Genomic DNA, 24,525 nt, shown 5'->3' with positions numbered 1-24,525 from the left:
GCAGTAATGTAACTGTACAATTAAGTATGTACCCAAGAGTGGCATTTAACTTCTCAACTACACTTTTGGGGATTTCTGGGGGGGATGGGGAGAAATTAGGCATTAAAAACATCAACTTAAGAACAACTCCACCAGAAGTAATACTACAAATCTACTCCTATAAGCAATCATTATAAGGTTATTATTTAAAGGACACTAAATACACAAGCAAATAAACTGCCAAAAAATACAATCTCAAAAAAAATAACATTTGAACTTAAAGAACAAGAACATGTGTGAGAAACATTATTCTGATAAAAGGTGAACTAGAGGAAAGAAAAGAGGTGACAATAGGTGTCACCTAGACATAGACAATAGGTGAACTAGACCTTCTGGAAAGATAAACCACAGAAAACTGAAAAGGCAGGGGCCACCTGCACTTTTATCTGTCCCATGGAAAATACATTTCCCATCCACATTATGTTTCCAGGATTTAACACACAGACATATGGGTTGCTTTTTTTTCAGATACACTGTTCCCTCCTTATTCCAACACACACTTACGATCTTAATTCTCCATCCAGGTCTTGCTGACGCAGTCTCCTGAAATCTGCATCCAGGGACTGATAATTTTCTTCTGATGTATCATAAAAACCGGGGGCAGGCTTCTTTTCAAATGGAATTTCTGCATTGTAATCCACACCTCTCTTCTTTTTTCTTTTCTTCTGGATCTCAATTCCAGCAGCGCGAAGTTCTCGTCTTTTCTGGAGAGCAGCAAGACGTCTGAAGAAACAGTAACAGCACATGATTTAAAGTGTAAATTAAAGAAAAGCAGTCCCAGGATATGAAACCAAATGTAAATTTACCGAGCTTCTTCCAGCTGCTTCTCCCTGGCTTTCCTCTTGGCCTTCTTTCCCTGTGTATTTGCCAGACGTGCTCGAGCCTCAGACAGCATTTCAAGCTCATCTACAATAGCACAGATAAATACAGCAGTGAATCTGCACTTAAAAGATGAGAGTCAGGAAAAAAGTGACATTAAAATCAGAAAACCATCTTTAAAAGCTGAATCAATCAATCATATGCATTCTGTGTCATCACTAATCTCCAAGTTGTACCAATGTATTTACTGAATCACTGGCCAGGTGAAATGAAGACTTAGAAAAAAAGCCCCATGTTGAAAATAGTATCAGTAAGTATCAACACCAAATAAAAATATTTACATAAAGAGGCCAACTGACCACATTAATGAAAGTAAAACTTCATTTACATCTTTATCTGAGAGTATTTTCTTGAGAACTTGTTAATTGCATTTTCTTCCAGAGCTGAGAGTGTTGATTTTGTGAACCTGCGACGGTTCAAAAACACCAACAGTCCATTAAGGGAATTTTAACAATGTGCATTTTTCGGTTTGTAACGTTGCTTTGTGCAAGGGAAAAAAAAAAAGCAAGTCAGGCAGTCCTGTGCTTCAGCATGGATTCATGTGAGAGGCGTGAGCTGATGGAAAATGATGAAGATACAGAATGCAAATGAGCAGAGCAGTTGTCAAGTAAAGAACAGCCAGTCGTGGTAACAGATAAGGAGGCAAAAAAGGCACCAAGAAAAGAAAAACTTTAAAAGTATAACTGACTGGCCAGATACAGAAATAAGACAAAATGTGCAAGTAAATTAATGACCAAGCAGTGGTGGAAAAAAAGGAAGAAACTAAGGTAAAGTGGCTGTGTAAACAGAAAAATCAAACAGATCAGATTTCTGTCAAAAATAGTAAACACAGTCCTAACTCACCTTCATCCATGTCAATGGGATCTGGCCTGGCAGGTTTGGTTTCTGGATTTGGATCAATTTCTCCAGGTTTCAGTTTCCGAGGATCATCAGCAGTTTCTTCCTCATTGTCCCTCTGAGCAGCTTTGTCCCTAAAATCACATTGTAGGTGTTTGTTTTCCAGCTCTTTCTTTTCCCCCAGACTCATAACAACCACCACTTAAATGTCTCCAAAGACTGATGATAAAGCAATACCCTTGTGCTCTGTACAATACAGTTAATCTTTCTACAATTCACAAACGTGGTACAGTTCCATAATCTTAAACAAGACAAGAGAAAGAAACCAACACAGTATTACATTACAACAATAAAATATTATATAAAATACAACACTAATACAGCTAGTAAAGAAATCCCCTCAGGTAATCTTTAATAATAAAAACAAGAATTCCAGCAGTGTGACAAAATTAAAAAATCAAGTTTTATGTTATGTTTTTTCTACTCAACCAATTGCACCAGAATTAAGAATGCTCACAAGGGAAAACAGCATGTTCTTTCTCTTTTTGTGGCCAAAAGAAATCCCTTGGTATCTGCACATTCAGCCACTTCAACAGATGTTTTATGTCTCTTTTCTTTCGCACATACCCACTCCTGCTGATCAGCCAGTCAAAAAATGCCCAAAGAGCCTAATAAAAGCATAAATCTTGATGACCCCTTAGCCAGAATGACCAGGAGCAGGAGAGATACACCTATCCCTATCCAAGCTGCTCTCCAGGTTCCAGGAGCTTCTTCCAAGCTAGACACAAGTGACTGAACACAATCTTTACAGATTTGCTTATAAAAGGACTCAGTCAGCTTGAAATCACCCTAATTTACCATGGAAGAAGGGAATGACACACTGCTACAGCTCCTCAGATTTTCTGGGTATTCTTGGCTAGATTTTCCTCTAGGCAAGCAGAAACTCACAGCAGAAATTCATAGTGTTCCAAGCACTGTGCAGCAGTTCTGCCAATGATGGGGGCAATGGTTCTCCACTGGGTTGGCATCAGCTTGGCCAAGTGCAGCAGCTTCTCCTCCTCCTCCCGAGACCACTCTGTCTTTTTGATGCTGGGGTCCAGCCATTCGTACCTGTGGTAAGGGAAAAATGAAAGATGACAGATCCAAGTTATCCCCTGATTTGTCTTCAAGAGGGTTTTCATGACATATGTATTTGAGCTTTAAAATGTATTATTTATACAGCCCTTTTCACACAGATACTGCCTCTTCTTCCTTTTCCCATCTCTATTCTGGCACAGTAAAGAGTCACAGAATTAATCTTGAAAAAAGTAAAAATTGCAACTATCAAAGATAGAGAAATGGTAGAATTGTTTGGTCTGGAGACTTCAATAATTATCTTACTAATCCTCAACTGTGCCAGTACTGTTGTCTCTACAAGAAGTATTCTTATTAAATATGTGTAGTTCAGTACGTGAAAAAGTCTGATTCTCAAATACATTTATGTTGCATCAGTATTTGCATCAGTTTAAAGCTCCTATTTTTCAAAAAATACTAAATTTCACAGTGCAATTTCTTAATGTTTACTCTCAAGCCAAACTCTCATTACATGAAATTACAAAATTATATGTAAGAGAAATTAGTATCCTACAATTTTACTTCCTTGGCAATATCCACTGATTAAAACATGTTTAAATAAAGGGAAAAACTAATGTTGATATTTTAAACTGATCCTGCATTTGCTAACACAGCAGTCACTGGCAAACAGAAGATCTGGCTATTTTTTTTCAACAACTTTCAAGCAATAAGAATTTGAAGTTTCCATGATAAAATCAAACAGTGTTAAAACTGTTGTTGGTCTGTGGACATAAGTTAGCCTGTGGTAACGTTTTTTCCTAAATTTCCACTAATTATGAAGGTCATATTCCCAGGCACAGCACCTCTCACTTACCATCTGGCTTTGCACTGCTTTGCTGATTTCCTGTGCAATAATGAGGCAATTCGAGACCACTGGTTCTTGCCATATTTCATAACAGCTGCTTTCAGAATTTCATCCTTGAAAAAACCATAAATAAATACCCTTATGGACTGCAAAACAGAAGGTCTGAGCTCAAGCAAAGGAGAACATGGTAAATTTCATGGGCTGTCCCAGAGGAAACAGCACAACACAGCATAACACTGCTACTTCTGTTCCATTTTATTCTCAAGAAAAATGAGGATCTGTATTTCAAAGGTCAATGAAATCCATAAAGATTAAATGAAATAGACACATGATTATTGTTCCAAACTTCAGATAGCCAACAGAACTTCCAAAACTATTATTTTCAATGCTCTCTAATGCACTAGTGTTCAAAGGCTCTGTATGTCTTCCCTGAAGGACAGCAAGAGAGGCAAGGAGGTGTTTGTCTGGTAATGACATCACAACTGGAAAAAAGTAGAACTGGCAGATATCCCTGGCTGCCCTGCTTTAAATAATACTGTAAAGTTATCTATTTTTCACATTTTAATACAACTGGAATAAAAATGTGATAGATTCAGCTTGGGAGCCAGGTTGTTCACATACAATGAAGTGTGCACTGAGTTTGATCAAAAGCCAGAAGTGCTGTCAATTGTCTGTCAATCCATCCATCAATCCCCCTCTCCCATTCTCGACAGATGGGTTCAATATTTCTGGTTTATTCAGAAAAAGTGGAATTTTAAATGCATTAAAGGTATTCTTACAGCCCTGTCAACCACACACATCCCTCTCCTGTACGCAGTGAGAGTTCAGTGAGTCTGACACTGTCTCCAGTGACACTCCCAAGGAACAACAGCTTTAACTGTGAGCTTATTGATCTGGCTTGAACTGCTACAGGCAACAATTCATGTGATTACTGTTCTGAAATAAATAATAAATCCTCTCCTGTGTTTTTTCTAACTTACTTGGTGCTCTATGGCATACAGGAGCTGCACCAGTGACATGAACAGGCTTTTTCTGTGTGTAATGGATCATTTTATGAATGACCTGGTATCACCTGATTCCCCTTTCTCTGTATGTGTAATCAAAATGCTAAAAACAAAATAAAAATCCAACACCTCTTTTATCTCTGGGACACAAAACCTGGTGAACCAGGGATCTCTTTGGCCACTGGAACAGGCTCCCCAGGGCAGTGGCCAAGCCCTAAGCCTGCCAGAGCTCAAGCAGCATTTGGACAATGCTCTTGGGCACAGGGTGGGATTTTTGGGGGTTCTGTGCAGGAGCTGGACCTGATGGACCTTGTGGGTCCATTCCCACCCAGGATATTCTGTGATTCCATTTAATGCACTGCTCTTTCTCTTCAGCTGCCACCAAAATTTATCAAGTATGAAAGACCCTAAGAATGGGGTGAAGACAATGAGAGTTTTTCTGTCCTCTGCTGACCCCAAATTTAGCTGCCTCCTGGCACTGATACAGCACTGATACAGCACAAGTGCTTAAAAGCACACACACAGCACATTTTATCTTCCATTACTTTTCCTCACTGTTTCCTGGAACCATGTACATGCCTGGTCTCCACAGTATGCAGTGACAGAGTTCTGTATTTCACAGTGCACATCCTTTTGCTTTAAACATACATCTAATTAAACTGATATCCTTGATTTCTCACATTATTTATTTTTTCATGACTACTTGTGGTTCTGAAAGCTTGTGATAGCAAAACTGGAGGGGGATTGTTCTTTTTTGGAACAGCAATTTCTGTGTACAGGATTCTTGGGGCTGCAGATGAAGAGTCCACACGCATTGACAAGAAACAGACTGAAGTTGCAGCAGGGGTTTAGATTAGTTATTAGGATTTTTTTTTCCATGGAAAGGGTGGTAAAGCATTGGAACAGGCTGCTTAGGGTGGTACTAGAGTCATCATTCCTGGAAGTGATAAAAAAACCACATGGATGTGCACTTAAGGATGGGTTAAATGGTGAACATGGTGGTGGTGGTGCTGGGTTGATGGCTGGACACTTGGTGATCTTAACTCTTTTCCAATCCTAAAAATTGTATGACTCTGCCTTTGTCATTTCCACATTTGGAAATATCTTTAAGGGCAAGAGATTCCTGCTGCCTCATTCCCCTAGAGCATGATAAATCTGTGCAGCACAAGTTACACTGTAGCTGGTGAGAGGGACATCTCCAAGCACAGCACAGCCCATGCTTCCACTGGGGCAGAAGGACACAACACACACACGGCTGCGCTTCCCAATCTGCAGCCCAAGGGAAAAAACACCAATGTGACCTTGTGACCTTTGCCTACTGGAAGGAGGAAGGCACAGATTACTGGGGAATGCACCCAACACAGAGGCAAGGAATTAGAGAATCAGTACGGTTGGAAAAAACCTCTCAGATCACTGAGTTTAATCTACATCTGATCAGCACCATGCCAATGAGGCCATGGCACTCAGTGCCACATCCAGGCTTTCCTTAAACACCTTCAGGAACAGTGACTCCATCACCTCCCTGGGCAGCCCATTCCAATGTTTAATCATCTTTCCTGAGAAAAAATTGTTCCAAACGTCCAACCTAAACCTCTCCTGGCGCACCCTGAGGCCATGTCCTCGTGTTCTGGGAGCACAGCCAGACCCACACCTGGCTGCACCCTCCTGTCAGGGAATTGTGGAGAGCCAGAAAATCCCCCCAGGCTGAGCCCCTCCATCTGCCTCAGCTGTTCCTCATCACACCTGTGCCCCAGACCCTTCCCTGCCCTCTCTCCTGCAGTCCCCAACCCCTGCGATGTCCCGGCACAGCGGCTCCAGCAGCCCCGACCCTGCCCCGGGACACCACAACCCCAGAGCCCCTGCGCAGGCGCACAAGGCACCCGCCCCCTCCCGCGCCTGCGCACCAATGAGGGTTCCCCCACCCCCCCCACACCTGCCCGGCCCTGAGGGGGGACGGGGGCTCGAACCCCGCCGAGTCTTACCTCGGTGTTCCGCCACACGCCGCCTTTAATCATAATCCGCGGCATCTTGGCGGCGAAGGGAGGCGGGGACGAGCCCCTGGAGCGAGAGAATGGAAAGGGGGCGGGAGCGCCACTGGTGTCAGCGGGGCCGGCCGAGACGGCGCACGGTCGCCCTCAGGGGCGGCGGGTGCCGAGAGCGAGGGAAGCGGGGCTGGCTGCTCTGCTAGAAAAGCGGGAAGCGGGCCCGGCGGCTTTCCCAGGAAAGCGGGTCCGGCGGCTTTTCCAAGGGAAGCGAGGCCGCTGCTCCTGCGGGGAAGCGGGTCCGGCCGCTTTGCGCATGCGCAGCCCCCCCGCGTGTCCTGAGGCGGCGCTCGGCGCTAGCGCCCCCCGCCGGCCGGAGGAGCGCACGGCGGAGGGTCCCGGGCGGGAACGAAAGGAGGAACTGGGCGTTCATTAAACTCCTCAAATTCCCTCAAGGGACGCAAAAGGGACAGCGGACAGAAATCACATCTCCCCAGTGTTCCCAAGGTATTTTTTTAATTTCAGGAAGAAACCTCATGTGTTTATGTGTGGAATAAATTCTTGGCTGTGAGGGTGGTGAGGCCCTGGCACAGGGTGCCCAGAGAAGCTGTGGCTGCCCCTGGATCCCTGGTGGTGTTCAAAGCCAGGTTGGACAGGGCTTGGAGCAGCCTGGGATGATGGAAGGTGTCCCTGCCCATGGCAAGGGGTGGAACGAGATAATCTTTAAGGTGCCAATGCAAAACTATTCTGTGATTCTACAAGACAGCAACATTGATAGTGCATTTGCATTTTAACACTCACACACACACACCAAAGGAGCGTATACAAGCTACATACTTGAATTTGGGAACTTCTCATAGACAGGTACTCATGTCACTCCCAACAGGTGAAGGGTTGAGCCTCAGGGTGTGGGGATCTCAGCTCAGGACCTGTCACTGTCCCTCAGCTGTGGTGCCCCAGGCATCTCCAGCCTGGGAGCTCAGAGAGGCCCCACTCAGTGGGAAGTGCTGGTCTCAGCCTGCTGCAGTCTGGAGAGCTCGGAGGGCCTAAAATACCCCTGCTTAGAGAGTCACAACAGACTGGGCTTTGCTCATAGCAATTTTCCACCCTGGCTGCAAGTCAGGTTGGTAACTTTCTCTGAAAGTTCAAAAACAAAAAAGTTGTTCCACATGGGTGGTTATTCAGGTAAGAAAAACAAGTTCACAAAGGTTCTTAAAACCCAAGGGGCTCCTTAGCCAGCACAAGTTCCTGGGAGCAGACAGTGTTTTAGATAAGCTCAAGAGGAGCTCAGCTCAGCTTGTCAAGGCCAAGCCCTAACAAGCATTTGTGAGACCACAGTGTGGCCCAAACAGGAGGAGGCACCACCACACCACACAGGTCTGACTCCCCATTGTTCATTTATATCACCTCCAGTTTAATTTGTAATCATTTAATTAGCAGATGCACAGCAGGTGAAATGACAGCTTTTTGCTCAATTTGTCTTGTTACATTTCCCTGTTTTGTCCAAATTCAGGATATGTTCATGGAGAAAATTATGAAACTTCTTAGGTTTAATTAGGAAACTTCATATTATGATTTAGGAAAGGCTTTGATTTTTGTTTAAACTGCAGGAATAAAAAATATTACAGTTCTACCTACCAAAAAAAAAATAATTCCAACAACAGCCCATGTCTTATCTGAAACTGAATATGCCTCAATCTTTAAATTTCACTGACTTAGCAGACTGAGAATACTTTGGAAACCCCAAAAAACCAGTGCAGTGCATAAGGAACAGAAAGCAACATCATGAGTCATTGAACTGCTTATTTTTATTAGAGGCAGTGGCTAGGAATAATTATTTTTATAAAATCAAGCTCTTACTGAAAGTACCTTCTTGTTCTTACTTAAAATTTGAAGAAACTTACATTTACAAACTCTTTCAAAAATGTATTGCAGATAATTTATCCCCCTAAACCAGGCTGTTTTCATCATTGTTGTACACCATGCTTTTAAACAACAGTGCTCTATCAGATTTAGCCTTTCTAGTCTCACCTAACATAGAGGCTTACAAACCCTTCAGTATTTTTGTTTTCTCTTTGTACCATTTCTTTTCAAATCAATGACCAGAATTGTAATGTAACACAGGTAAAAACGCCTCCAAGCTTGAGTAACCATCAATATTTCCCAGAAATGCTTTTCTTTCTTCATACAGGATAACATTCTTCTTCCTCACAACTGGATTAGGTGGCTCCAAGGTCTGAATCACTCATCTGTAACCACCAGGTTCAGGCACAGACACTGGTCTGACTTCACTGAAGCTGCAAAGAACTGGATCACTTGAATATCTCTGCTGATCTGGCCTTAAATACATTCATGTGTCCATGAGTTTCAACTCATTCTTGGAAAATTGTCCCCCAAATCACAGAATGGCTGCAGAGGGGTCTGGCAGGCAAGCTCCTGCTCAGGCAGGGCCACCCAGAGCTGGCTGTCCAGGATTACATCCAGGTGGTTTTTAAATATCTGAAAAGAGGAGAACTCACTACCTCTCTGGGCAGCCCTTCCCAATCTGTCTCCAATGTTAGCAGAAAGTCTCTTATGTTACAAGACATCATCTGTATTTCTACAGAAGGACACACATCCAGAAGCAGAAGAAGAAAGTAGAGTTCCACATTTACATTCTCTAAATTAAACCACAGGTTTGTTCTGCTGCTCCATGGACTGAGCTGCAGCATTGGGACAGTTTGCACCAGGCCTCTGCTGTTGCCTTTCCTCACACAAGGGGATAACACAGTTATTAAAACCACAGACCACACTCAAAGAGTTCCTAGCTCTGCATAACTCCAAAACAAACAAAGATTTGTCTAGATTTGAATATAAATTGGAAGCAGCATCCATCTGGGTTCACCATACCCTGCACCAACTGCTGCATAGTACAATGGTTCTTACACACAGTATTTTAGACTAAAAGTAAAGTTCTTAAACTAATTTTAATTTCAGACACTGTGAAGGTCTTCAATGTAACTAAACAGCATTCACAATTATTATTAACAGAAGTTATTTGAAAAGTGTTTCATCTATTTTAACAAACAACACAGTAACTACCAACCTGAGAAAAGGTAAGGCATTTTGTACTACATTAACATTAGACATAAAATTGAAGATTTAAAGATTCCTAGTATAATAAAATAGATGTTTCTGGACATTACCATTTCTGTCAGACTACTCAAAAAATTATCAAAACTACAGACAAGGTAACAGATTAATGACCATCTTATATATACAGACACATGTTAAACATTTCAATGTCACAAGTACCCAGTGCTGACATGCATATTTTGTTTCTGTAATTTGGTGAGATACCATTTTTTTCCTCTTACAAGTATTGCAAAAAGCACCTGGGAGTAAAGGAGGCAACTTTCAGCAGATGGGAGGTAGCATTTAGCCTCCAGATGCACTGATAATTTTTATATGAAAAGTTATTACTATAAAATATAACATGCCCTTCCTTCCCTCCTGTTACACATTATTTCAGTTAGAAAAGAGATTTTTTTTTCTTATTAAATTTTTACAAGAAAATAAGTGGTGCAGAATAACTGTTTAAACACAGATGAACACTGGCCAAAATAACTGACCTCTGCTGAAGCAGTTACTCAGGGATGGAAAAGTGTCACCAAGATCTTCAGCACAAGCCTGTGCTAGAAGTGATGTTCCCAGAAACACCTGCAGCAAACCAGTACCCCAAGTGTCACTCTCCCAACCAAAATGCTGCATGCATCATTACCAACCATTGCTGTGAGCACAGCAAAGGAACATGAAGCCATGAAAAAACTCAGGACATGCAAACCTGCCCAAAACCAAGCACCAACTTCCAATTCTCAACCTCACATTCCAGCGTCGTGCTGCTGCTTATGCTTCTCCAGCAGTTTTTTGGTGGGCAGCACCACATTACACTTTGCACACCTGTGCTTCTTTTTGTGTGTTTTTATGTGCTTTTGGAAAGCTGCCTTATCCACGGTGGAGTACCTGCACCTCCTGCAGCGCAGCTTGAGGTGGGTCAGCCAGTGGCGCTTGAGGTGGCTGGAGGTGCGGAAGGCCAGCGAGCACCGCCCGCACTGGAACGGCTTCTCCCCCGTGTGGATCCTCAGGTGCAGCTTCAGGTTCCCGCTCTGGGTGGTGCAATAGCCACACTCCTCACACCTGTACGTCTTGACAGGCAGCTCCTCGTGCTCGTAGAAGCAGCCAGGAGAGGAGGTTCCCTCCCCGGTGTGAGAAGCCAGGTGCCGCTTCAAGGACAGCCATTTGTTGGTGGAGTAGTCACAGCTCATGCACTTGAAATGCCCCACGTTCAGATGTGTGAGTCTGTGCCTCTTGAGGTGACTGGAAGTGCGGAACTTCTTCTGACAGATGGGGCAGCTGTAGGGCTTCTCACCTGTGTGAGTTCTGATGTGGAGCTCCAGGTTGCTTAAAGTGGCAGTAGCATAGCTGCACTCTGAACACTGATATAGTAATGGCTGACTTTGTGCTTGCACATCATTTGCTGTGCCCCTCTGAACACCTTGCTGAACTCCCCAAACTTCTGACCCAAGTAAGGAGCTGTTTGAGCCTTTGCAGGAATCAAAATCCCTTTCTGGGTATGTGCCTCTCTGGATTTCACGATGCAATTCAAGTTTCTCTAAACACCTCTCTACAAAGAGGCAACTTCCCAACTCCTCTCCATTTTTCACATGAAGGCGGCTGTGTTTCTGCAAATGGTTTGATGTTTTAAATGTCTCATTGCACTCCTTACACACGAATGGTCTCTCATCCGTATGTATCTTTAGGTGCAGCCTGAAGTTTTTAGGAACAGCAGTAGCATAACTGCAGTGCTGGCATCTGTATGTTTGGAATGTATTGAAATTAGAAGGATATGTATCCTCCAACTTTTCCACAAAGTTATGAAATGAAGCATTATCTTGCACTTGTGAATGAGAAGTCTCTGATTTGAAGAAAGACTCCTCTTTGTAAGTGACAGTGTCCATTTGGTAAGAGGTCTGAGGAACTTCTGATCTGTTTCCAGCAACAGCCAACCTGCTGCTTCCTTGGCAGTTTCCAAGGAATTTCTTTCCAGGACATATTTTCTTATTGTCCCGCACATCACCTTCTTGCTCAAACTCCACTTCTGAAGCCAGGATTCCCCCAGCCAGACAATCATTTTCTCTACCAAAAAGAGAGTGAGAAACATGGCCCTGAGAATCACCATCAGCTTTGCCTACTGTGCTTGGACAGTATTTATTGCTCTGACTTGTGTAACCATTGGCCTTTAACTGTTCATGAAATTTCTTGTGAAAGCTGAGAAGTCCTTTGGTGTAGAACACCAGGTTACATTCATCACATGTGTAGTTCTTTGGAAGCTTTTCAGTTCTCTTTCTCCCGCTCAGGCAGTTGGGTTGCTGTGCTTGGCACGTTTCTGTCTCTGCATGTGTCCTCCTGTGTCTCTCCAAGCCTGAGGTGCTGGTGAATGCTACCTGGCAGAGCTCACAGCAATATGGTTTATCCCCTGTGTGGACGTGGCTGTGCCTCACCATGCTTGCAAAATACAATGAGAGGAAGGTGCAGAACCTGCACTGGTAGAGCTTATAGCCAGCATGCCAGTACATGTGATTTAACAGGTAGGTCAAGCTGCTGCAGGAGTAATCACACTGAGGGCACTGGTGAGGGGGTCTCTCCTTGTGTCCCTTCATGTGATGAATGAAACTCCTAGGACTGGATGAAACAAAGAAACAAATTCTGCAGGAAAAGCTAACTGGCACATCCAGAGGTGTAAAGTCCCTTTCAATTTTAATGAAAAATTTCTTGTATTTACTTTCTTTTTTCTTGGTCACAGATTTTCCTTCAGATCCTTTCTGCCTCCCTTTTCTTGCACTTATTCTATTTTTTCTTGCCTTTTGCAACCTAGCAATCTTCTTATGAAATTTAAGGTGATTCTTAAGATTGAAAGAAAAGAAAAAAGTTTTTTTACAAAAGGAGCATTTATGTATTTTCTTATCTTTATGTGCTGAATAAATATGTTTCTTCAGGTGTGCACTGCATTTAAACACAGAACTACAAAACCTGCACTTGAAACTCGATCTTTCATTCTCCTTTGCAACACAAGATGTTTTAGGAAGAGGTGTGATGGTCACACCATCATTCAGCCACTTTAAACCTTCTTGCTGGCTCTGCAACTCTTCTGGGCTTGCCTGAGAAGAAACACCTTTTTGTTGCTGGTGTCTTTTCTTAGGGAATGGTGTTAACATCTTGTAAATATGCTCTTCAGTAGTATTTGGTTCAGCAGAAGCAGAAGCATTCATGTCAGGTTTCCCTACATCTAGATTTTCCTTAAAAGTGGAACATTCATTAAGAAATGGATCAGGACAATTATAGGTAAATTTCTCTTCTTCTTTCAAGCCATGTTCCAAAAGAGAACTCACAGCTTCATCTTCAAATTTGCTTATTTCCCTGTAACCAATTTCATCATCTCCATTCTTTGAGGAATCAGAATCTACAAGGAGATATAAAAAATCACATTTCATACAATCACAAATATTCATTATTAATTCATAGTAATAATCCCAAATTGCCTAATGAGTTTCTTGTTCTTCATACCTTCTGTTTCCTTATTGTTTCCCTCTCTCCATTTTTTCCCTAATGCTTCTCTTCAAGCTCCCCTCTGCCCCCAACACTGAAATGTTGCTCCTTGTTAGAAGCCACCTTCTCTCCTACTTTATATTTTTACTCAAGACTCTGAATTTAACAAGACAACACCACATCCAGAACATCTTCATGGCAGAATTCCTATCAAAGTACTAACACCAAGCTTTTCTAATGCTCCATTCTCACAAATACCAGGCTTTTTTGGCATTTTTATTTTGGGAACATTTCCCTGATGAAAGGACACCCTTGTTCTCATTGGAGGAGAATGACAAAATTTTGTCGTTTCACTGCTTTTCACAGGAGTGTGTGACAGAACTGAGCATACTCCACGCAATATTCTCCTTCTGTTGCATTTATGAATCTAATTCAAAATGCTTACTCTAAAAGAAATTGGTTTCTTAGCTTTCCTATATAATTTTTTATTTCAAAAATTTGAGGTTTACCATATTTCTTAAATTCTTGCAACAATCTTATTAATATATTACCTTCCATTTTAACAATTATCTCAAATTCCTTGTGAAGTTCTGCTTGTGTCTCTGGACAGCCATCCAAAAGAGCATTTGTAATACTGACAGGCTCTTCTTCATCTTTGGGTACCACTTGCAATGTCTCCACAGTGTCAGCTCTGTCACTGTCAGCAGAGGAGAGGAGAGGAGGAATCTTCTGAAAGCCATCATTATCAGCACAATCTTCTCCATCACTGTATTTCACTATCTCTGGAAGCTCTGTTTTGCAAGGAGATGTAGGTAAGATGCGATCTGGACCACATTTATCCGAGTGTGCATCATGGACATCACTTAAAGATAATTTCGATGTGTTACACACACTCTCAGCAAGCCATTTCTCTTCAGAGTACTCAATACAATTATCTTCATTTGAAACAGTCTTGTTTGCATCCCAATTGCCTACACTGCTCCTGTCATTTGAAGGCTCCACTTCGTTTTTTAGGCAAATGTTGTTGTTTAATTTAAACTCCTGCTCCACCTCGGGAATGGACGCTTCGTGGTCCTTATCATCATCCTCGAGAAAATCCTCATCGCTCAGCACCAAGATAGTGATTGGCAGCACAACCTCAAACACCTCGGGCTCTGCGAGGAGAAACAGACACAAATATCGCAATTCCCAAAAAAACAAAACCCCGAAACACGCGACGGCACCGCGTCCACCATAATCCCCACGCATGCCCAATGCGCATGCCCCGGCGGGCCCGCCAGGTGCCCCCGTTCCCCCCGTCCCCACTTTCCGCGGTCCCTCGGGCACCGCCGCTGCCGCGGGAGCCGCGCTGGGTCCGTGCCCAGGCCAGCAGCACCTACCGCTGTCCGCGGCCGGCGGCGGGATCCCCTCCGCGCCCGCCTCCGCCACTCCCGGCTCCGTCGGCATCTCCGGGCCGCAGCGTCGCGGGACTCGAACCAGCGGCCGGGCGCGCATGCGCAGGGGGCGAGGGCGGCGCCTCACGGCTTCGGGGGGAGGCGGGGGCGTGGCCTCAGGAATGTGTGGGCTGGGACCCGGGACTTTGAAATACGCGTTAGAATTCAATTTTCAACGTGCTCATAAGTGGTTTAAAAACTCCGTTTATTCACCCACCTGGGCCAGGGAGCCCCCAGCCCTGGGCAGAATTATTCGAATGCTCCGCGAAACCTATTCCCGGTTTAAGCGGTTTTGATGGGTTGATACTTCTTTTTCTGTAAAATTAGATCTCAGCTAATACCGATCATACTCTTAAGATCGGAATTGTGCCAACAATAAGGTACTCCCTTGCTGGGTACAGAAAGAATCACAACATGATTGCAGACAGGGATCACAAAATTCATGGGAACATAAAAGAGCACCTTTACTTTCATCCTGTTCTCCTTGGCTGTTCGGGCTGAAAGTGGAGAATATATGAACCTGTGTGCAGACATATTTACATTATAGAGATGTAGGTCTTTATATACATCTATACATTTATGTACATGCAGGGTGTCCCAGCCCATGACAGAGTGGCTGGAATGAGGTGGTCTGTGAGGTCCCTTCCAACAAAAACTTTCTGTAATTCTGTGACTTGCGGCTGGAAGGGACCTTTGGAGATCATCCAGTCCCAACCCCCTGGCAAGGCAGGGTCACCTGGAGCAGCTGAACACAGGTGGGTTTGGAATATCTCCAGAGAAGGACAATTCACAAAATCCCAGGGCAGCCCACTCCAGTGCTCTGTCACCATTAACGTAAAGAAGCTCTTCCTCACGTCTAGGTGGAACTTGTTGTGTTTAATTTTACAGCCACTTCTCCTTGTCCTATTGCTGGGCACAACTGTAAAGAGGCTGGCACCATCCCCGTGGCACCTGTCTTGGAGATACTTGCACAGATTGTTGAGATCCCCTCTCAATCTTCTCTCCACAGGCTAACCAGGCCCAGTTCCTGCAGTCTCTCCCCATGAGAGATGCTCCAGAGGCCTCATCATCTCTGTGGCCTCTCCAGTATCTCCTTGTCCTGCCATCCCAGAGATCCCCCCAGCTCCTAGCACCCTGTTCCTGACAGAATTTTATCCCCATCCCCAGCTGTGATCCCACGTTCTGCACTGCTAGAGGATTCCCAGTTTCTATTTTCCAGACTCAGCACTCAGTAGTGGTGTCTCCAGAAGAGGGTGGAATGTTTTGCCACTCCAATGAGAGGAATTTTCCCTATTCCCTGTCTTCTTCCCCCAGTAAAAATTGTGGAACCAATTATCTGCCTTAATTTCAGAGCCTTGCACTTCTTGTATATGGAGCAGCACCCATTTATAGGAACATTTGTTCAGTTTGTGAAATTTAGGTGGCATCTTTTTATCTTTAAATAGAACTGATGAAGCCTCAAGGGAGGAGGATTTCCAAAATCCTCCTAACTAGGAGTATTAAATTAGGAACAGATGAGAGGAATATTGGCTTCTGTGTTTCAGCTCTGAGGGAATTTGGGATTCTCTACAGAGTTGAGACTTGTTGATGCTCCAAGGTGAGTGAAACAGATGCTGGGGTGAGCAGCATGTCTTGTGTAGACTTTTTGCTGCCCGAGCAAGCCACAACATGTGAAAAAACCAAAGTCAAAAGGTCTCCTCCTGGCAGAACTGAGTTTCCCCCACAAGATGGCTCTGCAGCCACAGGCTCTGCAAGGGAAGAACCTGGAAATACTGGTTATTTTTCTTTTTTAAAAGCCCTAACTTTAAAATAATCTCCTTTGAAAGATATCCGCCTCAGTAGAAAACCTGCAAAATTCTGTGAAAACTTTACAAATATGTCAATCCAAGCCTTTTTTTTCAAAAGTGACTCTTTCTACTCTTTTTCTTAAAGGAGCAGACTATTTCTCTTAGCCTACTACTTCGTGATGCCATCATGCAATGAACAAAGTGACCATGAAATGGCCGAGGAATTAATCTGGTCAATCTGGGCTTCATCTTCTTCATTTCAAGCCCTTAGCACAAAACTATGTTTTGCAAATTCAGCTTGCAATGGAGTGATCTGAACCTCCTTGCAACTGTGCTTATAACCACACTCCTGCATGAAAAAAGTTTTGGAAAGTATCTTGTAAGGAATAGGATGGGGGGAAATGGCTTTAAGATGAAAGAGGGTGGATTTAGAATGGGTATTAGGGAAAAAAAATCTTCTCTCTAATGGTGGTGAGGCCCTGGCAGAGGTTTCCCAGAGAAGCTGTGGCTGCCCCTGAATCCCTGGAAGTGTTCCAGACCAGGCTGGACAGGACTTGGAGCAACCTGGGATAGTGGAAGGTGTCCCTGCCCATGGCAGGGGCTGGAATGAGATAACACATAAGGTTTCTTCCAACCCAAACCATTCTGTGATTTTGTGAAATATTAGATACTATGAGAAATTGAAGAAACCAAAATAAATTGTGATTATTTGAAGTGTGGATTTTTGCCATTTTTATGGCCAGAATGGTGGCACAGAGTTTTACCTCAACTAACATAAGATATTGACCTAAAAAGTGTAACTTGAGAGTGTAGTCACTGCAAGTGGTTTTTATCCTCTTGCATTTAATCCTGTAGGTTGGAAAGGCCTGTGCCAGTAATTTTGTAAGGTCTTGCATCAGTGTCCTTCACTTTACAAGCCTGGGCACATAACAGAAAGTCAAGCAGGAAATATTAAACAAAAGGCCTGAAAGTTGAGGGTAAAAGATAATATCACTTTTAGACCAGGGAGAGTCAGAGAATTGTTCCTGGGAAACTTTCATTGTGTAGGTGCATAGTGTAAGTGCATTTGGTCTGGCAATAAGAGAAGTGGTAGCTGAATACAAATCCAGCTGGAAAAGCATAGAAAATGGTCTGGATAATTTGAAAATGAAGTTATTGATCAATATCAGCTAATATAAAGAGGGAAATATCTCCAGAAGGATTGCTCAGCCCAGATGTTGCAGTAACAAATCAAGGCTTAGTAACTAAATGGATTCTTTTACTGTAAAACCTGCTGGTTTGTTTTTCTCTTTCTCACACTGCCATTGACTCTTTTTTTTTTTTGTCCATTTTTGAAAACAGCTCCACTGAAGTCTGCTCCAGAGGGAAGAGAAGAAAACACATCGGTGAGGACAAAGAGCTGAGCAGCACTTAGGCACAGAGCCTTCTCACACCAAATGCCCACAGAGAGAGGCAGCTGAGGATTGAGAGTCACACAAAATCCCAGCACACTCTTCTCTCCAATACCTTCTGCCCCAAGCAGATCTCCTTATCACTAAGTTCACCTTGAACTTGTGGAAACTGCAAGACTAGGAAAAAAATTCAGTCTTATGCTTAGGGCACAGGAGCCAGGAAGTTTGATTTCAATTCCTGTTTTTTCTGCAGGTTTGTGAAAATCCCTATTGTTTGCAGAGTGTTTCAAGGTCTTCACTTTGCTATAAGAGAACAGAGCAGTGCTCTTGGATGTTTTCAGCTCTCAGTGTTGGAAGCAGAGTTTGATTTATTGCCGTACGCAGCATTTCCCTTAATCTGGAGGCAAATATATCTGAGGTAGAACTCAGGAAAACCTGGGAATATAGAGTCTTTTCTCTGGCAAATTGAGCATGGTCCATTCTACTGATTTTGCTCTTTTTCTCTTCATAGAATCATGGAATAGTTTAAGATGGAAGCATCTTTTAGAGGTCATTGACTCCAACTCCACTGCCATGGACAGGGACACTTTCCACTAGACCAGGTTCCAAGTCCCCTCCATCCTGGCCTTGAACAATTCCAGGGATGGGGAAGTTCTCTTGTGCCTTTCTGATGTGAAAGACAGAGAACTTCTGAATCAAAAATGACTAGTTTTTATGAGGCCACACCAATCTGAACAAAGTTAGCTCAAAACTGAGTTCTGGAATCTGTTGCCATTTGAGAGAGAAACAAATGTGGCAAGAGAAATTTCAATTTGAAAGTTTCAGCATAGCAAGACCTCATTGTGGAAAGTGTGAAGAAATCTTAATAGAGGGTGTTAGTGCCTCTGCTTTCTGGAATAATTCGAAAACTAAACATTAAAATACTGACAGTAACAGAGGGTAATGATCCATTGCTTGTCCAAAATAATATGTAGGAAAAGGTCAGCTCTTTGGGGAAGCACGTGCCTCTGGATTGACTAGGTTAATCATAAAAATAAGTGTATTACTGCCAGATTGCCAGTTGCTGGGTAACCCACAGGTGCAGGGAAGGGTGTTTGCTTAGTGGCAGGAATTTAATATTTCACCATCTGGGTGAGGTTTTCTTCAGTGGAGCATGTAAGATTTTTATTCTGACAATGCAGTCTGCCTGCTCCATTTGACCAGCTAATGTGTCTCTATACTCCATTGATAATATTGACTGCAAGCTTAATTCAGTTGTGTGAATGTGAATAACAATAAAAGTTCTCTATTTAGTTTTTCTGTATCCCTAATGGACTTAAATTAACCTTAAAAACACATCCGCACCAGATAAGATAAAATAGCATCACTAGTTTGTGGAAAAGGTGCTTCCTTGGCTCAAGGTTTGAGATCAACCTGAAAACATGATCATTTTTATTTTTTTTTTTTCAGAGCAAGGCAAAGGTGCCTCAGTCAAAACAGAGAATGTTCTATTTACTTTTAACTGGATGTTAATTGATTGTTTAGCTGTTTTTTCACATGGTTTTTAGCATTAAATTCTTCCCTCTGACAATGGTGAGGCCCAGGCACCAGTATCTCCTTGTCCTGCCATCCAAAGAAGCTGTGGCTGCCCCATCCCTGGAAGTGTTCAAGGCCAGGCTGGACAGGGCTTGGAGCAATCTGGGATAGTGGAAGGTTTCCCTGTCCATGGCAGGAGCTGAAACAAGATGAGCTTTCAAGTCCCTTCAACCCAAACCTTTTATGACTCAATGATTTTGTGTGGCAGGGCTTTTCTGCAGGTTGGAGGCCTATTGGTGTGATCTGGTTATGCCCTATTGTGAATTCCTGTTCCTCTCCCAAACTGGGTGATTAGGGACACCTTCCATAGCCAGGTGACTCTGACTTGGATCCAGGCAAACAAAATTTCCAGGTACAGTTTAGGAGTTAGCATGGCCAGGGCTGATTTCCCAGAACAGAAATAAATAGAAGGAATGAGCAGAGAAGATTAATGCCTGTACAAAATCAGATGAGAACCTCTGGCACTCATGATGCCATCTAGAAAGATGTTTGCTATATCATGCAAGTAACTTTTTGTTTGTGTGTTTCAAAAGATTTCTTAAAAAATCCTCCCTAAACTGAACTATATGGTGACCAGATGTAGTTTATGGAATTATAGTCAGTGTGGTTACTTGTTTGCAGCTGGGAGGAGTCTTTCAGCTAAAAGCAAAATAGATGAATAGACTTCCAACTGATTTTCAACTTTGTTTTGTATTCTGCAGCTGCTTCTAAATCCCAGCAGAAATCAACAAGATTATTCATGCTGACAAGATTGAAAATGATGAAAAATTATGGGAAAGGAGAAGCCAAAGATTTTGTGTTTGCAACCTTTTCCTCAGCTAAACATGTCAGATCCCTCCTAGCTCATTTTTGTATTTTCCTTCCAGATTAGATTATTCCATTTTTAGGTACTTTTTGCACTTTTAGCATGCGCAAAACATTTTTTTCCCCCTGTAGTTTTGCCTTGTGTAAGTGGCAGTTGCACAGCACATTGGAAGTGATTGAGACATTCACCAAGTGGTATGGATTTGTCATTAAAGTAGGATCAGTACCAGGGTGACTGAGCAGTCTAAAGAAATTATATTTATATTTTCCTGGTGAGGGTGGTGAGGCCCTGGCACAGCTTGCCCAGAGAACCTGTGGCAGCCCCATCCCTGGAAGTGTTCCAGGCCAGATTGGACAGTGCTTGGAGCGACATGGGATAGTGGCAGGTGTTTCTACCTTCAGAAATCTCATTCCTTGTCTGTATTCACTCCTTATCAGTATTTCTTTATGGAATATTTAAAAAACAGAAGTACAGATCTTCCCCAAACAGGTTGGCATTCCCTGATAGATGCTATGAATCCATATATCTCAGATATGTCTGTTAAGTTCACAAAATGCTCTGAGATTTCAAAATACAGCTATTATGGCAATAACCATTGTTATTCTTGTTTTTAATAGGTGCTGACAGTCAGAAATATTTTGAGGTAAGTGCCAAGTTAGAAGCTGTGATTCTGAATCGAGTTTTTCAAATACTCAAGGGGTCTGTTATGTTTGAGGTAATTTGTCTGGACTGTCATCCCAGAAACATCTGGTGGAAGGGGATCAGACTGGCACAACAAAGACTGGCAGTGGTGCTTACATGTCCTCTTGTGGAGCCTCTTTATGGGTTTGGTTGTGTTAAAGATTTTGAACACTTTGCTCAAGAACACTGAATTTTCTTGAGCTGTCTGAAACTCAACATTTCCATTTCATGGCAAATGTCAAAGTTTCAAAGTATGTTTTTATTCTCGGTGTGAACATACCCACAAGTATAAAACATTTCCTGCCCATTTAGAAAAGTGTTGTTTTAAACACTAAATATATAGAGAGAAACTTCACTTTAAAATTAAATTACTAATTCAAAGCTTATTTTGTTTTTTTTCTAATCTTAGCATGAGGTGTTGGTGCATGTCCGAAGAAGGACAATGGAGCTGGGGCTGGAGCACAGGTCTGATGAGGAGCAGCTGAGGGAGCTGGGAAAGGGGTTCAGGCTGGGGAAGAGGAGGCTCAGGGGGGACCTTCTCACTTTCTCCAATTCCCTGACAGGAGGGGGCAGCCAGGTGGAAGTTGGGCTCTACTCCCAAGGAAAAAGTGATAGGATAAGGGGAAATGGCATCAAGTTGCACTAGGGGAAGTTTAGATTAGCTATTAGGAAAAAAATCTTTATTAAATGGGTTATCAGTTATTGGAACCGGCTGCCCAGGGCAGTGGTAGAGTCACCATCCCTGGAGGAATTTAAAAAACATGTAGCTATGGCACATGGGGACATAGTTTAGTGACAGTCTGGGCAGTGCTGGCTGAATGATTGCATTCAATGATCTTAGAGCTTTTTTCTACCCTAAACAATTCTGTGATTCAATTATTCTCTCCTGACACAGCAGTTCTGATGGCTCAGGACATGGCCCAGCTCATCACTCTGTATCCTGTCAGGATAAGAACCAGGTAAGGATGCTATTGCTGGGCTACCACGTGGGCAATTTCTAGTGGATGAAATTCATCAGCAATTACCTTATTTTAGGTGGCTTTTTTGTGTCATGACTACACTGGAGCTTGGTGGCCAAGTTCCTGATTTGGAGAGGGATTTTCTACAGCCAAAAATGTGGAGTCCAAGTCAGTCTTAAATTAGATTCCTCTACTTAGACAAGTGATTTCCTGTCTCCATTGCCTGTATTGAGTCATTCTCCACTAAGCATAATGGGAGTCTGGACTGCTGTAGCCATGTCCATTTAGGTTGGAAGTTGGTGCTGAATTTCTCCCTGTTCTGTTCACCAGTGGGATGAGAGCTTTCTGGGAACTCATTAGTGGCAATAACTTGAAGCTTCTTGTCCGTTTATTGTTATTATATTTATAAAATGCATAATACCATTTTGGGCCTGTGATCCAGAACATGTAACCAGAGCAGGGTACCTCAAAGTCTTTCTTGTCACTGGAATATTTTTTAGTTGATAATATAAAATCCTATTGAGACAAAGCTCTGTAGTTCATGCAAGACAACTCAAAACCAACTGGGTTCATCTGAACCTGTCTCCATTAGGATCTTGTGTTGACTTTGCTGTTGGATTTAGCAATCAGCTATAAAAGACAACAACTTTCAAAGCCAGTCTAATGAAGATACTTAGAGTGATATTCTTCCAACCACATGTTTGAATCTGAGAAAATTACTTCAGGCTTTATTCCCTTTATTGTTGATGGGAAGAAGCAGGAATTTAGATGTGAGTCATCTGACCTATTTTAGATGTCCACTTAAGAGTGATGAGTTGCAGATGAAATGCTGATTTCCCCCCATTGAGTACTAGAGGCCAGAGGGGGATTAGGTGAGATGCAGGTGACGTGACTGATGGGATTGGAGAACTCATCCCCTCCTCACTTCAGGGTACAATGTTTGGCCTTTTCAGCAATAGCTTTATCACCCAGCAAAAGCCATGGCTGATATGGGGTCGTTCCCAGGATGAGTCTGCATGGAGATGAGACCAGACACTGGAGCTGGAGCTCCATTTCCACTTGGGAATGGTTCACTGAGGTCAAAGGGAATCTTTCCACTGGCTTCAGTGGGCTTTGCAAACCCCAGAGTTTCAGCGTACATTAATTTAGCAGCTGGGTGCCACAATTTAAGAGAACATCATTCTCCTGGGTTTTATTATCAATGTTTTGTCAAAGGTCAGCACTCACAGCAGAGCTGGCAGACCAAAGTTAGCCACAGACTAATACAGAAGTTCACTTGGTCATAAAGGCTGTGCCTGTGCTACTCCTAACAGAATATTCTTCCCTTGGTACCTGAGTCTCCTCTGCTTTGGTGATCTACTCCATAGTCTTCATCATCATAGAAATCCATACTTAATCCCTTTGTCCATCTCCTCCAAGGCTGCCAGTGGTCTGTGGTTTACAAAGAACAGCCTCCCCCTCCAATCCCCGCTCCCTGACGTGTAATCTCTGTCCTTTCAGCCTCTGACCACCTTCAAGCTGCATCTCAGTAGCAAGTCTGGTGAATTAAACAAATCATCTCTGACAAAGAGGGGGCTGAAAGTACTTTTGATAAGATTTGAAGATAAACAAAAAAATTTGGGGTAAAAACTGGATGTTCTTCCTTTTTGCCAGGCAGGCAGAGATATTGCTTATTTGAGGGAAAACTATTAAGAAAAAATTCAGAATTGAGTTGTATAACTGAAGCTTGAAACTTCATTAATTAATAATTAAATAACTTGAAAAGCTATTATAGTTTTTGGGGTAAGTGAAGACTTCGGAGAGAAAACAGAAGAGTTTAAGTATTTGTCTTATTTTTGTGGCATTTTTTGGGTGCTTTTGCAATACTTATACTTTTACTCGCCCCACTGCCCCGACATCCTTTTCAGCATCTGGGAAAAATTATTCTTTTGGAGTCCACAGAGTGTTTCAGAGAACACACTACTGCCTTACAGAAAAGCCTTACAGGTACCTACAATTTTCTGCACCAAAAGAGGGCAAACTCATGTTCATGTGTTGTCCAGGTCAGTGTGATGTGACTTTCACAGCCAAACTCAGATCATACAAATGCTAAGAACATCATTGTTCTGGTCATGTTTCTACAGGAAGGAAATGGTAATTAAAAACCTTTGGGAAAATAATATTAAAGTTGGACAGCTAAAATACTTTCTTTTGTTTTAAATAGCAAGCCAGCTTCATAACCACTGCATGCTCTGAGGAGTTTCAGTTTTGGCAGTAATGGAAACAAGGGGAATGTAACGCAGTTGAAAGCCTTAACTCAAGATTTGAGACCATATGTTCCAGTTCATTCTTTATTACAGGTTTCTTGTATTTCTTAGAATGTCTGTCAGGGTAGGATTAAAATCAACCAAATTTAGCCTCCTCAAATTAGGTGGTTTATTTAAGTCGCCTCTCTGGGCTCTCTGTAATCCCAGAAAGGTTTGGGTTGGATGGGACCATAAAGATCATCCTGTGCCACCCCTACCATGGGCAGGGACACCTTCCAATATCCCAGGCTGCTCCAGCCTGGCCTTGGGCACTTCCAGGGATCCAGGGGCAGCCACAGATTTTCTGGGAAACTGTTCCAGGGCCTCACCACCCTCACAGTGAATAATGATGGTATTCTTCTTCT

General features: G+C 42.8%; 2 protein-coding genes across 2 annotated transcripts in view; both read right to left on the bottom strand.

Moving 5' to 3' along the window:
- CDC5L (cell division cycle 5 like) overlaps positions 1–6,966 on the bottom strand; it is a 31,841-nt gene extending 24,875 nt beyond the window's left edge. Inside the window, exons 1-6 of the mRNA XM_058020790.1 lie at positions 6,660–6,966; positions 3,683–3,786; positions 2,704–2,865; positions 1,762–1,889; positions 846–945; positions 544–762 (exon numbers count right to left, since the gene is read on the bottom strand). Coding sequence (XP_057876773.1) covers positions 544–762; positions 846–945; positions 1,762–1,889; positions 2,704–2,865; positions 3,683–3,786; positions 6,660–6,704 — 758 coding nt within the window. The 5' untranslated portion in view covers positions 6,705–6,966. The remainder of the gene's footprint in view (positions 1–543; positions 763–845; positions 946–1,761; positions 1,890–2,703; positions 2,866–3,682; positions 3,787–6,659) is intronic.
- A 1,483-nt stretch (positions 6,967–8,449) lies between these two features.
- Positions 8,450–23,265, bottom strand: LOC131082149 (zinc finger protein 91-like). The gene is made up of 4 exons (XM_058021835.1): positions 23,208–23,265; positions 14,624–14,821; positions 13,796–14,398; positions 8,450–13,158 (listed from the first exon to the last, which is right to left on the bottom strand). Exons 1-4 carry the CDS (start codon positions 23,263–23,265, stop codon positions 10,520–10,522), a joined length of 3,498 nt encoding a protein of 1,165 aa, XP_057877818.1. The 3' UTR covers positions 8,450–10,519.
- Positions 23,266–24,525: the final 1,260 nt, after the last annotated feature.

Source organism: Melospiza georgiana, chromosome 3 (assembly GCF_028018845.1).
Source record: "Melospiza georgiana isolate bMelGeo1 chromosome 3, bMelGeo1.pri, whole genome shotgun sequence".
NCBI classification, from domain to species: Eukaryota; Metazoa; Chordata; class Aves; order Passeriformes; family Passerellidae; genus Melospiza; species Melospiza georgiana.
The sequence above is the reverse complement of the archived record's forward strand: the minus strand, read 5'-3'. Positions and strand labels throughout refer to the sequence as shown.

What these genes read in the sequence shown, in the direction of transcription:
- LOC131082149 (XM_058021835.1), bottom strand. Translation starts at nt 23,265, where the DNA reads ATGGATTTCTATGATGATGAAGACTATGGAGTAGATCACCAAAGCAGA. An exon ending in CCAAAGCAGAGGAGACTCAG is followed by an intron (nt 14,822 to 23,207) that starts GTACCAAGGGAA and finishes CGTATTTCAAAG; the next exon opens with TCCCGGGTCCCAGCCCACAC. An exon ending in GCCGCCGGCCGCGGACAGCG is followed by an intron (nt 14,399 to 14,623) that starts GTAGGTGCTGCT and finishes TTCTCCTCGCAG; the next exon opens with AGCCCGAGGTGTTTGAGGTT.